Below are 11,347 nucleotides of genomic sequence, written 5' to 3'. Positions count from 1 at the left end.
CGAGTCCAGTGGCTTTCCTTACTTTGAGAATTTGGTCAACTGGTTTATAACAAATTCTTCCGTAATTGGTGTAAAGACAAGTGTTCTTGTGGATTTGTTAACGAACTGGAAAACTGGACAGAACTGAATGAATGCTTTATTTTCTTGGTGCAAGCTACAAGACGTGACAAATATGCGGCTGGTTTGAATCCTTGAATTTTTGAAATGCTAATCAGGTGAAAACAGGCATTCATGGAAACACCTGTTACGAGATGCTGCTTCTTGGCTTCTGATTGGCCTCAAACCCAGCCATCGCATGTTTGTCACAGCCGTATACAGTAAAATTTGATTAGTTGTACTGAGTGTTATGTTCACATTAAGTTGTTTCTTTTTTATATGTACCTTGAGTTGCACCAAACTTGTGATTATGTTATGCTACCTGAGTTCATTTAAGTTGAAATGTTCTTTTTTTGTGGAATGATTAGTGTGATACTGATGATGGATGGAGCACATGAGATTAAGTAAGGGCCTCTCATTTATAAGAACTTATAAGAGCTTAGACCTTTGTTTACGTTAAGTTATTTGTACTTTACTTTCAATTGGCTTTAAGCAAGAAATGTTCTGTTATCTATCTTTTCTTTTCATTCATGGCTCGAAGTATCTCGTCATTTCATGTTCTAAGTTTGATGTTTATCTTTATGTGTATGGCATGATGTTTTCGTATCGTTAATCTCCTGATGTTGTGTTTTACTTTTGTGGTTTACACATGTGTTTCCTTATTTTGTATACATGCCATACTTTCTGTCCAACATATATGTGAAAATATCAATAAAAAGAAAGAGTTTAAAAAAAAATTAAACAAAATGTATGCATCGCTCACCCTTTCCAAACGGTGTTTTTTTTGCATGTACAGGTAATCAGTAAATATAGATTTTATTTACTGCACTACCTTGTCTTACATTTTTTCTAAACATTTGGTTAAATTAGTAATTTTAACGGTTAATAAGTTAGTTTGGATACATACCTTGACAGACCATATCGGTTACAGGCACTGTCCACCCTCCATTGACCTTGGTGCTGTGTTGTCCGGAAGATGCAGAACATGTAGTCTCCAAAACACCCGGTCCATTCTCATTAGCATATCCAGGTTTACAAAAGAACGTACAGCTGTCTAAGAAGCTTGCCTCAGTCAATATGCAGTTCTCTGGTTCAACAACTACATTTGGAGGTGGATTCAGCTGATTGCAGGTGATGGCTAAGAACATACAAAATACAATTTATTAATGAGTCAAATGCTTTAAAGATCATGCACATTGAATCCAATGGAACCATAATGTTTTGCTTTTACGGTGTAAATTGATAAGCTGAGTTTTACCGTAGAAATAAAGCATACAGTGTGTTTACCTCAAACCCTTAGTTATTGTTTAGGATGTATATGTTTGTCTTTGTTTCCACGGTTACATTTCACACAAAAATTATTAACTATATAAAGGCAGGACATGCACAATTTAATCTTAAATGGTAATAGTAGGAGTAATCCAAACCTGAAGATTAAAAAAAATGAATTTGTTATTTCAGGCCACACAAATTTAATTTGTCGTTTCTCTGAATTCCCGCTATCAGATTTCCCAGAATAGAGAAATATCAATTTGATCCACAGGCTCCGCCCCAGAGAACTTGACGAAAATAAATGACTAAACACAAATGAAAACACCTGACGAATTAAAAAAAAATGATAGGTGCCTGTCTTACCAGTTGACCATGTGACGTATGTGAACCAATAGAAGGGCTTTATTTTGCATTGCGCTAAGACAAGATGGCGGGCGGTTAGACCAGGCAAGAGCGTGCTTCTACAATTTGTAGCTGGTAAAACTAGGAATGTAGGCTTCAACATGCAAGAAAATGATACTATTGTCAGTATTTTTGGTCACAGTTGAATACGTTGTCCGAGTTCCCTTTTGGGCATGTTATCAGAACTTTCAACTACTTAAATATTTTCTGAAAGTACACATCAACAGCACCTGGCTTTTGACTTTCATGAATAGAATTAGATTAAAAGACAAATGTAACTGCTATTCGGACTTTTACAAGTGTAAACACTCACTCAGTGAGTAAACGTCCTTGGTTTATACAATTCAGGATTCTAAATACCATAATTTCTCTGTTACCTATCGATGATTGCCATTTAAAAAAATAGAAAAAAATTATTAAAGTTATATTTGTTGCTACCAATTCATAACAAACTCAGTACTTAGGTGAAAATAGGATCATACGTTATGAAAAGAGCAACATATGTAGCAGTAGGGAATTGCCTTTTTTTACTTTTCTGTTAAAAAAAACATTACATGTAACAGGGGGGGGGGGCAGTCCACTCTTCCCAGCCCAGGCTTCAAAGTTTTTTTCGCCCTGTCACATTATATTTTTCATTTAAATAATCCGAGAACCAACAGATTAAATTGGTGTGGCCTCAACATGCAGTACCTGAAACTAAATTTAATTAAAAAATTTTCTACCTGTACAGTTCACGTTAAAAACTGACGGAAACCAATCCCCTTCATAGGTGCAGACAGCTGTGGGATTTCCACTTAGGGTGAATCCGTGGAAGCATGACGCTGTGCAGATACTTCCTGCTACAACTGGTTGGGATGCACATGTTGGTGGGGAAACATCACCACCGGCCGGTATCTCAAGTGGGAAACAAGTGATTTCTAAAAAAAAAGAGTAAAGACACGAACATTACATCCCGCCAGTGGATTATAAGCTGTATAACACAAGGTATAAGAAGAAAATAGTCCTCTACATGTATGTTCTCAAATGGACATTATCCAAAACCAGCGCACTACCTCTTGGCTGCAAGCTATACAGTGCATTTCATAGATTCTATAACAAAGATTTCAAACTATTTATACAATCATAAATTATGCATATATGTATGTGTGTATACATGTACAATGGCACATTCTACAAAAGAATGTGGTGGAACTTATGATCCTCACAGAAGTACGCGTAAGGCGATCTGAGGCTATTTCTTTCGACATTATTGTACATATATAATTATGCTAACTTTTATCTGATGTTTCTACAGACATATCCATCGAACTTGAAGGAAGAGACATACATATAAACATATGTGAAAAAGTTAATTGCATTATATTGTGAACCAATGATATTTCTCACCTTCACACCATGTTTCTGTGCCGTTTGACCATTGGCCAGTGTGTTCACATGTTCTGGTTTCTGGTCCAACTCGCCGGAAACCAAGATGGCAGGAGAAGCTACATGTTGACTGGAAGCGGTTTCCTTCAGAACATGTCTTACTGCCATTAGTGGGCACAGGTAGATCCGGCTGGCAGGTGATTTCTGCAGATAGTGTGCATACAGATATTTGTTGGTAAATATTGTACATTTTATCTAGACTAACATTGCATGTGATTTACGTCATCTTATGAACGTTCATTGTGTTCTCTTTCATGGCACTTGCATTTCTAACTGTTTGAAAAATGACTTCCTGTGGCTTACATGTATAACCCATTTATGATGTTTAGGGCCAGATTAGCTTCTAACATCCTGTCGGTAGGTAGCTCCTTTAAACGGGGGAAACCATGGTTCGTCTATATCCTATTTAAAGTAAACTGGAGGAATCTATATGTAATTGGTACTTAGGCAGTGGATTTTTAATAATGCTGTTTTTATGGTTTTCACACTTACTGACGCATCTTGGCATGATTCCACTCCATGTTGTGTCAAGTTGGCAGGTCAAGGAAGTTGTTCCTTCCAGTTCATAGCCTTGGTCACAGGAAAACGTCACCGTATCACCATAGAACTGACCATTAGAAGTGACACCATTGGGCAGTGGTGGCAAAGTTGGACAAGTTATTCCTGAACAGGTGTGAAAAGAATTATTTGATCAATGTTGTTGAATTTCTTATTTCTACTTGTATTGCTGACTGCTGTTCCAATCCTGAAGACTATGGGTAGCAGACATAAATCTTGGTTTGTTTGTTTGTTTGTTTATTTGTTTATTTGATCGATCTCCATTAGTGCGTACAACAATAATACAACACTAGTCTTCCTGGAGTCGTTTGAATACAAACACTGCCTTATACTATACATACATACATATACAGAAGCGAACGTAACTTAAATACAACATGGTAAATAATGGTGGGAGTATATACACTTTTGTTCACCCAAATATTGAGCATTTTGCTCCATGCTGTGGGAGCACCAGTGGCATGGAGTATTTGTATATGTTGAAATCATTCTTTCTAGTCTTGTGAAACATACAAGACGAAATTTGAAAATCAAAAACTTAGGTCGATCCCTTAATATGGATTAAGGAACCCGCTGGACGCCAGGTGAGTATGCTTGCGTCTGACCATTTAAGGTAATATTTAACGGTGTCTGAGGACTTTTTGGAAATACTAGTATAGAAAAAAAAACTCTATCTGGTATGGTAGACTTTTAGTTCTATTTTTATAATCTATGATATATTTTTTGCCAGGGCCACATTTTGACCGCGAAATTGAACGACAAAGTTCGCAAGTTTTACGCGCCATCTACCATCCGGGCTCCCATCTATGGAGCGTTGTGTGTGCCCAGTAAAACGTGTCACTGTCTCTACTTGCGTGCTGTCTCATTTAGTTTGAGTTTGTTTCGACTGCAACATATGTTTGTAAATATTATACTACCGGTAGTATTATGCAGTTGTAGGAAGAAGATACTTGAACAAACATGGCACAAGAATTGATTTCCATTCTACAACGTTCTTTTTTTATTTAAAGAAATACAATACAAACAAACTTCAAGCTATCTTAGAGCGGAATGTATACACAATCTTTAACTGTAACGACGAACATATCTTTACGATTTACAGCAATAGTGGCAGCGATAACGGATCGTCCATATTTGCAAATCAAACTCCGTACGTAAAAAAAATCATACACTGTAAAAATTCAACAGAAATTCACATAATCAACAAAATTATATTCTCTAGTAATCTCAAACCACGTACGGGCAGGCTTTTTTCCAGGGCTATCTACTCCGGTAACGTTTCAGTCTTGTTGCCGCGTATGCTGCTGTTTCCGTGCCAAATCACACAACAAAGAACTTCGGGGATAGGCATCGAAAACAAGTCCGTAACTCCAGAAAACGCGGACGATTTTTCTCCAGAAAGGTCTCAGAGTATTGAAATTCCACCTACAAAACTACGTAGGGTATAGCCGTTTAAAAGATTGTCTAGCGGCCCAAATGTAGCCGCAAACCCAACAGCGTCCTTCGTAGCATATGTGACGCGCCGGATTGAGTACTTAGAATGCTCCATACAATATAAGTCGTAGAACGGTCACGATACGTCAAATTAAGCTGGGTTATGTGTCCCCGTGCAGTCAACGAGTCAGACAACCGTGTGTGCGTCAGTTGGAAATTCGAAAACCACTGGAAGACGAGATATGTCCCGTCAAAGTTGACCTTCTAAATACAAATTTTGCTCATTTCGTTTTCTGTGTTTTGCGGTCTGCATGGGCGTTTTCAGACGACCGCTGTCCAGTCTACTTCCGGGTCAAACCAAGCACCCTAACAGCTGCTAATACGCGTATGTGTGCTTATACTTGGGCCACGATTGCGTTCGATACGGATGTTCTGGCCAGTGTTATAACTAGCGGTACGGCCCGTCTCTTTGTCATCACACATGCTTCCAAATGTTCCATAACTCGAACGGCCCCCGTTACACAAAAAGTGTAACGGGGGCCATTACACTTTTTTTTTTAGATACACGCCGACCGCCATTATGGTTAGGTCACGTGACTCCGCCACGCTAAAAGAATGGGGCTTGTCTGGGCTGTTCTTTTTACTGGACGTATCCCCGGCCAGTTTTTTTAAATCGCGGCTCAGTATGGTAAATACAGCTTGCTGAAGAGTCAATGACACGTTTTTCGGGGGAGGGATGGGCGTCCTTGGAATAGCGACAAAAAATCGGCAATTTCGCTGTTTTTTCGGCCCGTACAGGGAAAATACGTATCCCGTATTATTTATATATGATTTTTAAGATGAGTTTTGGGTAAAACTGCAAATGGAATTACGGGAAAATGGGCATTTTTGTAAAGATTTCCCTCTATGCTACATCTGTACCTTTGGCCGAAACATGGCGACGCTGTTTGACGCGGCGAGGCTTGGTGGCGTCGGATGTCAAAAGTATCGAAAAAAAATCATAAAAAATCAACATTTAAGACTAGAAAGGCCGACATTTGCTTGGAAGCAAATACAGCATATTTCAGTCCATCTCCCTCCCACGCAAAAGTGGACTATTCCAAATTTACCCCAGTGCAAAACTGGCAAAGATTCTCTCAAAAAAATGAATCATATAGTAGATATGTAATTGAGAACAAACATGCAAGAACAAGCACATTGAATCTCGAAAGCTTTACTAATCTTATTACGGGTATGCAAATACTAACAATGATGAGATTTGATACATTTTGAAGGTCTTAGGCACATAAAATTGAATGTGTGGGTCATTACACACGACTTATGTGCAATGTGACCTCAGGTAACCCGCAATGGAACATGTGTCCCATGGCCAACGGCAGATGGAATGGGCCATTCTTTAGATAGAACATGGAACGGGTACAGCACTTTTGGCCCTTTTTTGCTGAAAATAGCCATTAAAGTCCCCCAAATGAGTCATATGAAAGTGGTGTATGCCAAATATGTGACTGACATTCTGTAGACACATGTTCAAGGTATCCTTATACCGAATTTCAGATCATTTGGTTGTAAAACCAGGGCTCAGGATCCAAAAATCCATTTTTTGGCGAAAAATGCCCCAAAAAACCTTCTTTAAAATTTTTTAAAGGCATGTATCACAAAAATGAAAAAAAAAATGCCTGGGTGTATTGGCCCACTCTACCTCCATGCTAAATTTCAGGTCATTTGGCTGAATGATGGCTGAGTTGAATCCCTTTGACTGTTTGGCAGGAGAAGGAAAAGGAGGAGAAACATGTGAGAACACAATATATTTCATCCATACCATGGTATGGACTGAAATATAATTATCGTCTTACAATAATGCACCATCTGACAAAAATTCAATGTCAATACCCAAATGCAACTTGTATTTTTAAAAGACCCCAAAAGTCCTCAGGCACCCTTCAATACAACCTTAAACGCCGAGACTGCAGTTTTTAAGATTCACTAGGTCTGATAAAATAAAAGGTACATATTGCTATATTGCAGGGTTTGACTATTGATTGCACTTTTTCGTGTGGCCTACTTATTACAGCATAAGGATAGTCCCAAATGGTTTTCCCAATCAACAGTATTTCTTGCCCTGTATATGGCATTAGGGGTACCTATTGCACATTTTCCCAGCCTACCTTTTTAGGTGTCGTACCTCCCTGTTCCTACGACTAACAACACCTAGCGATCTTAACTTCGAGGTGTTTTCCCCCACTTACCAAACCCCTACTTCCTACTTCAATCGTTACAAGAGTAGCTTCGTAACTGCTATCACTGGTATTTTGTTCAAAGGGTATAGTAAGTTCTACAAGAGTCATGTTTTGTTTTACCGGGTCTAGTATTTTTTCCCTATGATTACGTATAGAAACAGTACCAATCCGCATTTCAAAAAAAGGTAAGTGAAGCATGTTTATGAAAGGGCCAAAATGATCTGTTGTGCCTGTGCTTTAGAATTCTTGTTTCCTTTTTTTAGAAACTTTTCGCTAGGTTTTACTGACATACATTTAAATTGTTAAATAGTTGAATGTGTACCCAAAATAGTCACCATCAGGTGTGACTTGAGCTTAGATTCAGTGGAAACGGGCACACCAATTACCATTTCACAGCACATTCTACCTACGTCTCTTTTTACAGATATTGTAAATTATAAAAGAGAAAAATGGTAAAACATCTATAGCAGCTACATGATTACTCTCGTCTCAGTTGATTTCGACAATAGGGAGTGGTTTATGCACTACAAAAAATGATTTTTCTCGTTTTTCTTAATTCGTGGAAAAATTTTTTTACATGAAGAAATTTCAAGAAAAATTAAGAATAAATAAGAAAAGAGCAACAGATCGTTCTAATTTTTTTTTCTTGTAAATTTTCACTACAAGAAACATTTTCTTATTTTTCTTACGTGAAGAAACAATTTCTAGCAGTGATTTTCTCCCCCTAGAATGTTCTAGAAAATTGAGTTAAATGGTCTTGTTTTTCTTGTCTGAAGAATTACTTTCTTGCCATGGTTAAGAAAATACAAGAATTTTTCCCTTATGTTTCTTGTATTTCTCATAGTAAGAAAAATAAGAAAAGCAGGGTTTAAAAAACAAGTCATAACTAGAATAACATTCTTGAATTTTCTTGTTTTTCATATCAACAAACTTTGAGAAAGGAAGTTTTTGCTTTTCTTGGGCTGTGTCAGAAAAAACAAGAATTTTGTTCTTTACTTTCTTGACATATGTTGCTTAGAAGAAAGTGTTTATTGGCAGTAAGAATTTTGGTCTTGAACTGAGAACCAAAGTCTCAAAGATTATAGTGGTATATATATTAAGAATTTCTGTCTTGAGGAAAAAGATATGCATTCTTGTTGTAAGAACATGAAACTTAAATAGAAGAAAGGCTTTCTTGACAATAATAATATAATAGTAATTGATAAGTAATATCACTCTTAAAGTTAGAAAAGGAATCTTGGTGTAAGAATCTATTTTTGGGGTATTAAGAATTTGTTCTTGTTTTTTGTAATTTAGAAAGTTGAGCAATCTGATTCTAGATTCTTTTAGTAATGTCAGAGACAAGAATTATTTTCTTTACTTTCTTGACTTTGAATAATTCTATACTTGTAACTAGCATAGTTTTACTTTTCTAGATAGTTCAAGAAAATGATTCTTGTTTTTCTTGGTCAGGATATGTTCAACAAAATACAAGAATCTGTGTCTTTGCTTTCTTTTTAGGCAAAAAAATGGTTGAATTAGAAATCAAATTTAAAACCTGAAAGCAAAAAATACTTAAAGTTCTTTAACGTTTTTGTTTTCCTTATCGAGAAAGTTCAAGAAAGATGAGTTTTTCCCTGGTAATGTTCAAGATAATGTAAAATTTTTTTTCTTAACATTCTAGCCATAACTGTCATGTGATCTCTTGTGAGCTCCTGATTGGTTAATTCAAATCCCAGAATGCAGTTAGGGATTTTTGAACAGAAGCTGGGGTGAAGTCAGATGTGGGGGCAGTGCTCTGTGCTGGTTACATCTTTTTAGTCAGATATTGATTCATATCGTCGGATTTGAAGTCAAAATCAAGGTAAAAAGGACCTTGTGAGCATGTGAAGCAATGGTGATCGTGTCGGCTTGCAGAAGAAACCAACTTTGCAACGAAAAAAGGATGGAACCAAACTTATATAAGGTAAGTGCGCCCCCCTCCCCACCAATAAGAAAAAAAATCTGTTGACATTGTTTTTAGACTTCATAGCTTATTTGCTACAATTCCATTGGGGTTGATTTCTAAATTGTATCTCTGGTATATTGTAGAGTACAGTGTTTTACTGCATTATAATTATATTATTTTCAATTGTTGAGTAAACTTTAAGTAATTCAATCCTATTTTTAGCATCCTCTTTTGACTTTGTTGTCTTCAGCCCCTGCATGCAATGCAAACTAAGAAAGGTCTTTCCTGTTTTTTTCAGGTTTCCAAAGACTGTGACTGTGCCAATGCTATAATGCCAAAGCTGCAGGGTTTGCTGAATGTTTTGGAATGTGATATGATCTGTATTCTTTAACCATGATAATGGCTTGTTGGTTACATCGTATGATAGTTTTAAGTTTACTGTAAAACTTGTTTCCATTCAAAAAATGTTTTAAGTTTACTGTAAAACTTGTTTTCATTCAAAGAATGTCAGATACATGTACATAATGAATGTGGTAATGAATATTCCTATACTGTCAGTGTCAAGAGAGGCCTGTCAAATAATTGTTATAGGATTTTAATTGTTGCATTTTTTAATTATTGATACAAGAATATTGAGCTCTAAGTTCAAGAAATATTTTCTTATGTGCAGAATGTTTTTCCCATTATAAGAACTGTTAGCTAGCTCTTAGCTAAAGAAATGTTTTCTTGTATACAAAATGAGGTTCTTGCTACAAGAATAATTAGCTCTTAGTTCAAGAAATTTTTTCTCATGTGCAGAATGGTGTTCTTACTATAAGAACAGTTAGCTCTTAGTTCAAGAAATGTTTTCTTGTATACAGAATGATTTTCTTGCTACAAGAATAATTAGCTCTTAGTTCAAGAAATCTTTTCTCATGTGCAGAATGGTTTTCTTACTATAAGAACAGTTAGCTCTTAGTTCAAGAAATGTTTTCTCGTATACAGAATGATTTCTTGCTACAAGAATAATTTATCTCTTCGTTCAAGAAATCTTTTCTTATGTGCAGAATGGTTTTCTTATTATAAGAACTGTTAGCTAGGCTCTTAGTTCAAGAAATGTTTTCTTGTATACAGAATGATTTTCTTGCTACAAGAATAATTAGCTCTTAGTTCAAGAAACATTTTCTTGTCTACAGAATGGATTTCTTATTACAAGAGCAGTTAGATCTTAGTTCAAGACATCTTTTCTTGTGGGCAGAATGGTTTTCTTGCTATAAGAACAAATAGCTCTTAGATCAAGAAATATTTTCTTGTGTAACAGTTAGCTCTTCGTTCAAGAAATATTTTCCTGCGAACAAGATAGATATTCTTCCTGTAAGAACCCGTAATTCTTATCAAGAGAAGAATATTCTTAAGTATGGGTTTATTAGCTGTAAGAAATAAATTTCTGAGAATAAGAACAATGTGGCGTTTCTTGAATTTTCTGCAAACGGGGATTCTTGTTCAAAGAATAAGGTTCTTGCTGACAGTAAAAAGTTCTTTGCACAAGAAAAAAATTATTCTTTTAGTGCAATGCAAGAACATGAATCTTAATCTATTTCTATGTATCACAAGAATTTTGGTCTTGACAGAAGAAATATATTCTGGGTGTGAGATGAAGTAAGAAGCTATTTCTAGCAGATAAGAATGTAGTTTTCTTGGGATAAGAACGAAAATCTTGAAAGAATAAAAAAACTTCCAGATTTATAGAATTTTAGGCTTGTATTGAGAACTGCAGTCTTTGTATAAGAACAATTGTCTGCATCACGAATCTTACTGTAAGAATAAGATTCTAGAAGTAACCAACAATAACTTATATAGAAACCTATAAGAAAAATATTCTTACTGCAAAGAAAAAGTCTATACAAAAAATTACTTAATTCGTGGAACAAAATTTCGTTACTTAAATACAAGTAAAAATTTGCTTCACGAAAGAAATTATTTTCTGACTGTAAGAAAAAAACAAGAATGCTTGAAA

The 11,347-nt window shown here is 35.9% G+C and overlaps 2 protein-coding genes across 2 annotated transcripts in view; both read right to left on the bottom strand.

The window, feature by feature from the left end:
• Nucleotides 1-1,097, bottom strand: part of LOC109472804 (sushi, von Willebrand factor type A, EGF and pentraxin domain-containing protein 1-like) — a 12,293-nt gene extending 11,196 nt beyond the window's left edge. The window contains exon 1 of the mRNA XM_019772669.1: nucleotides 1,004-1,097. Within this exon, the coding sequence (XP_019628228.1) occupies nucleotides 1,004-1,016 (13 nt within the window). The 5' untranslated portion in view covers nucleotides 1,017-1,097. The remainder of the gene's footprint in view (nucleotides 1-1,003) is intronic.
• LOC109472799 (P-selectin-like) lies at nucleotides 1,022-3,852 on the bottom strand. The gene is made up of 5 exons (XM_019772665.1): nucleotides 3,688-3,852; nucleotides 3,157-3,339; nucleotides 2,493-2,687; nucleotides 1,145-1,234; nucleotides 1,022-1,056 (listed from the first exon to the last, which is right to left on the bottom strand). The coding sequence occupies exons 1-5, from the start codon at nucleotides 3,701-3,703 to the stop codon at nucleotides 1,022-1,024; spliced, it is 519 nt and encodes a 172-aa protein (XP_019628224.1). The 5' UTR covers nucleotides 3,704-3,852.
• Nucleotides 3,853-11,347: the final 7,495 nt, after the last annotated feature.

This window comes from Branchiostoma belcheri, unplaced genomic scaffold (assembly GCF_001625305.1).
Source record: "Branchiostoma belcheri isolate BF01 breed outbred unplaced genomic scaffold, Haploidv18h27 scaffold283, whole genome shotgun sequence".
Taxonomy (NCBI): domain Eukaryota; kingdom Metazoa; phylum Chordata; class Leptocardii; order Amphioxiformes; family Branchiostomatidae; genus Branchiostoma; species Branchiostoma belcheri.
This window is presented reverse-complemented; position numbering and strand designations above follow the sequence as displayed.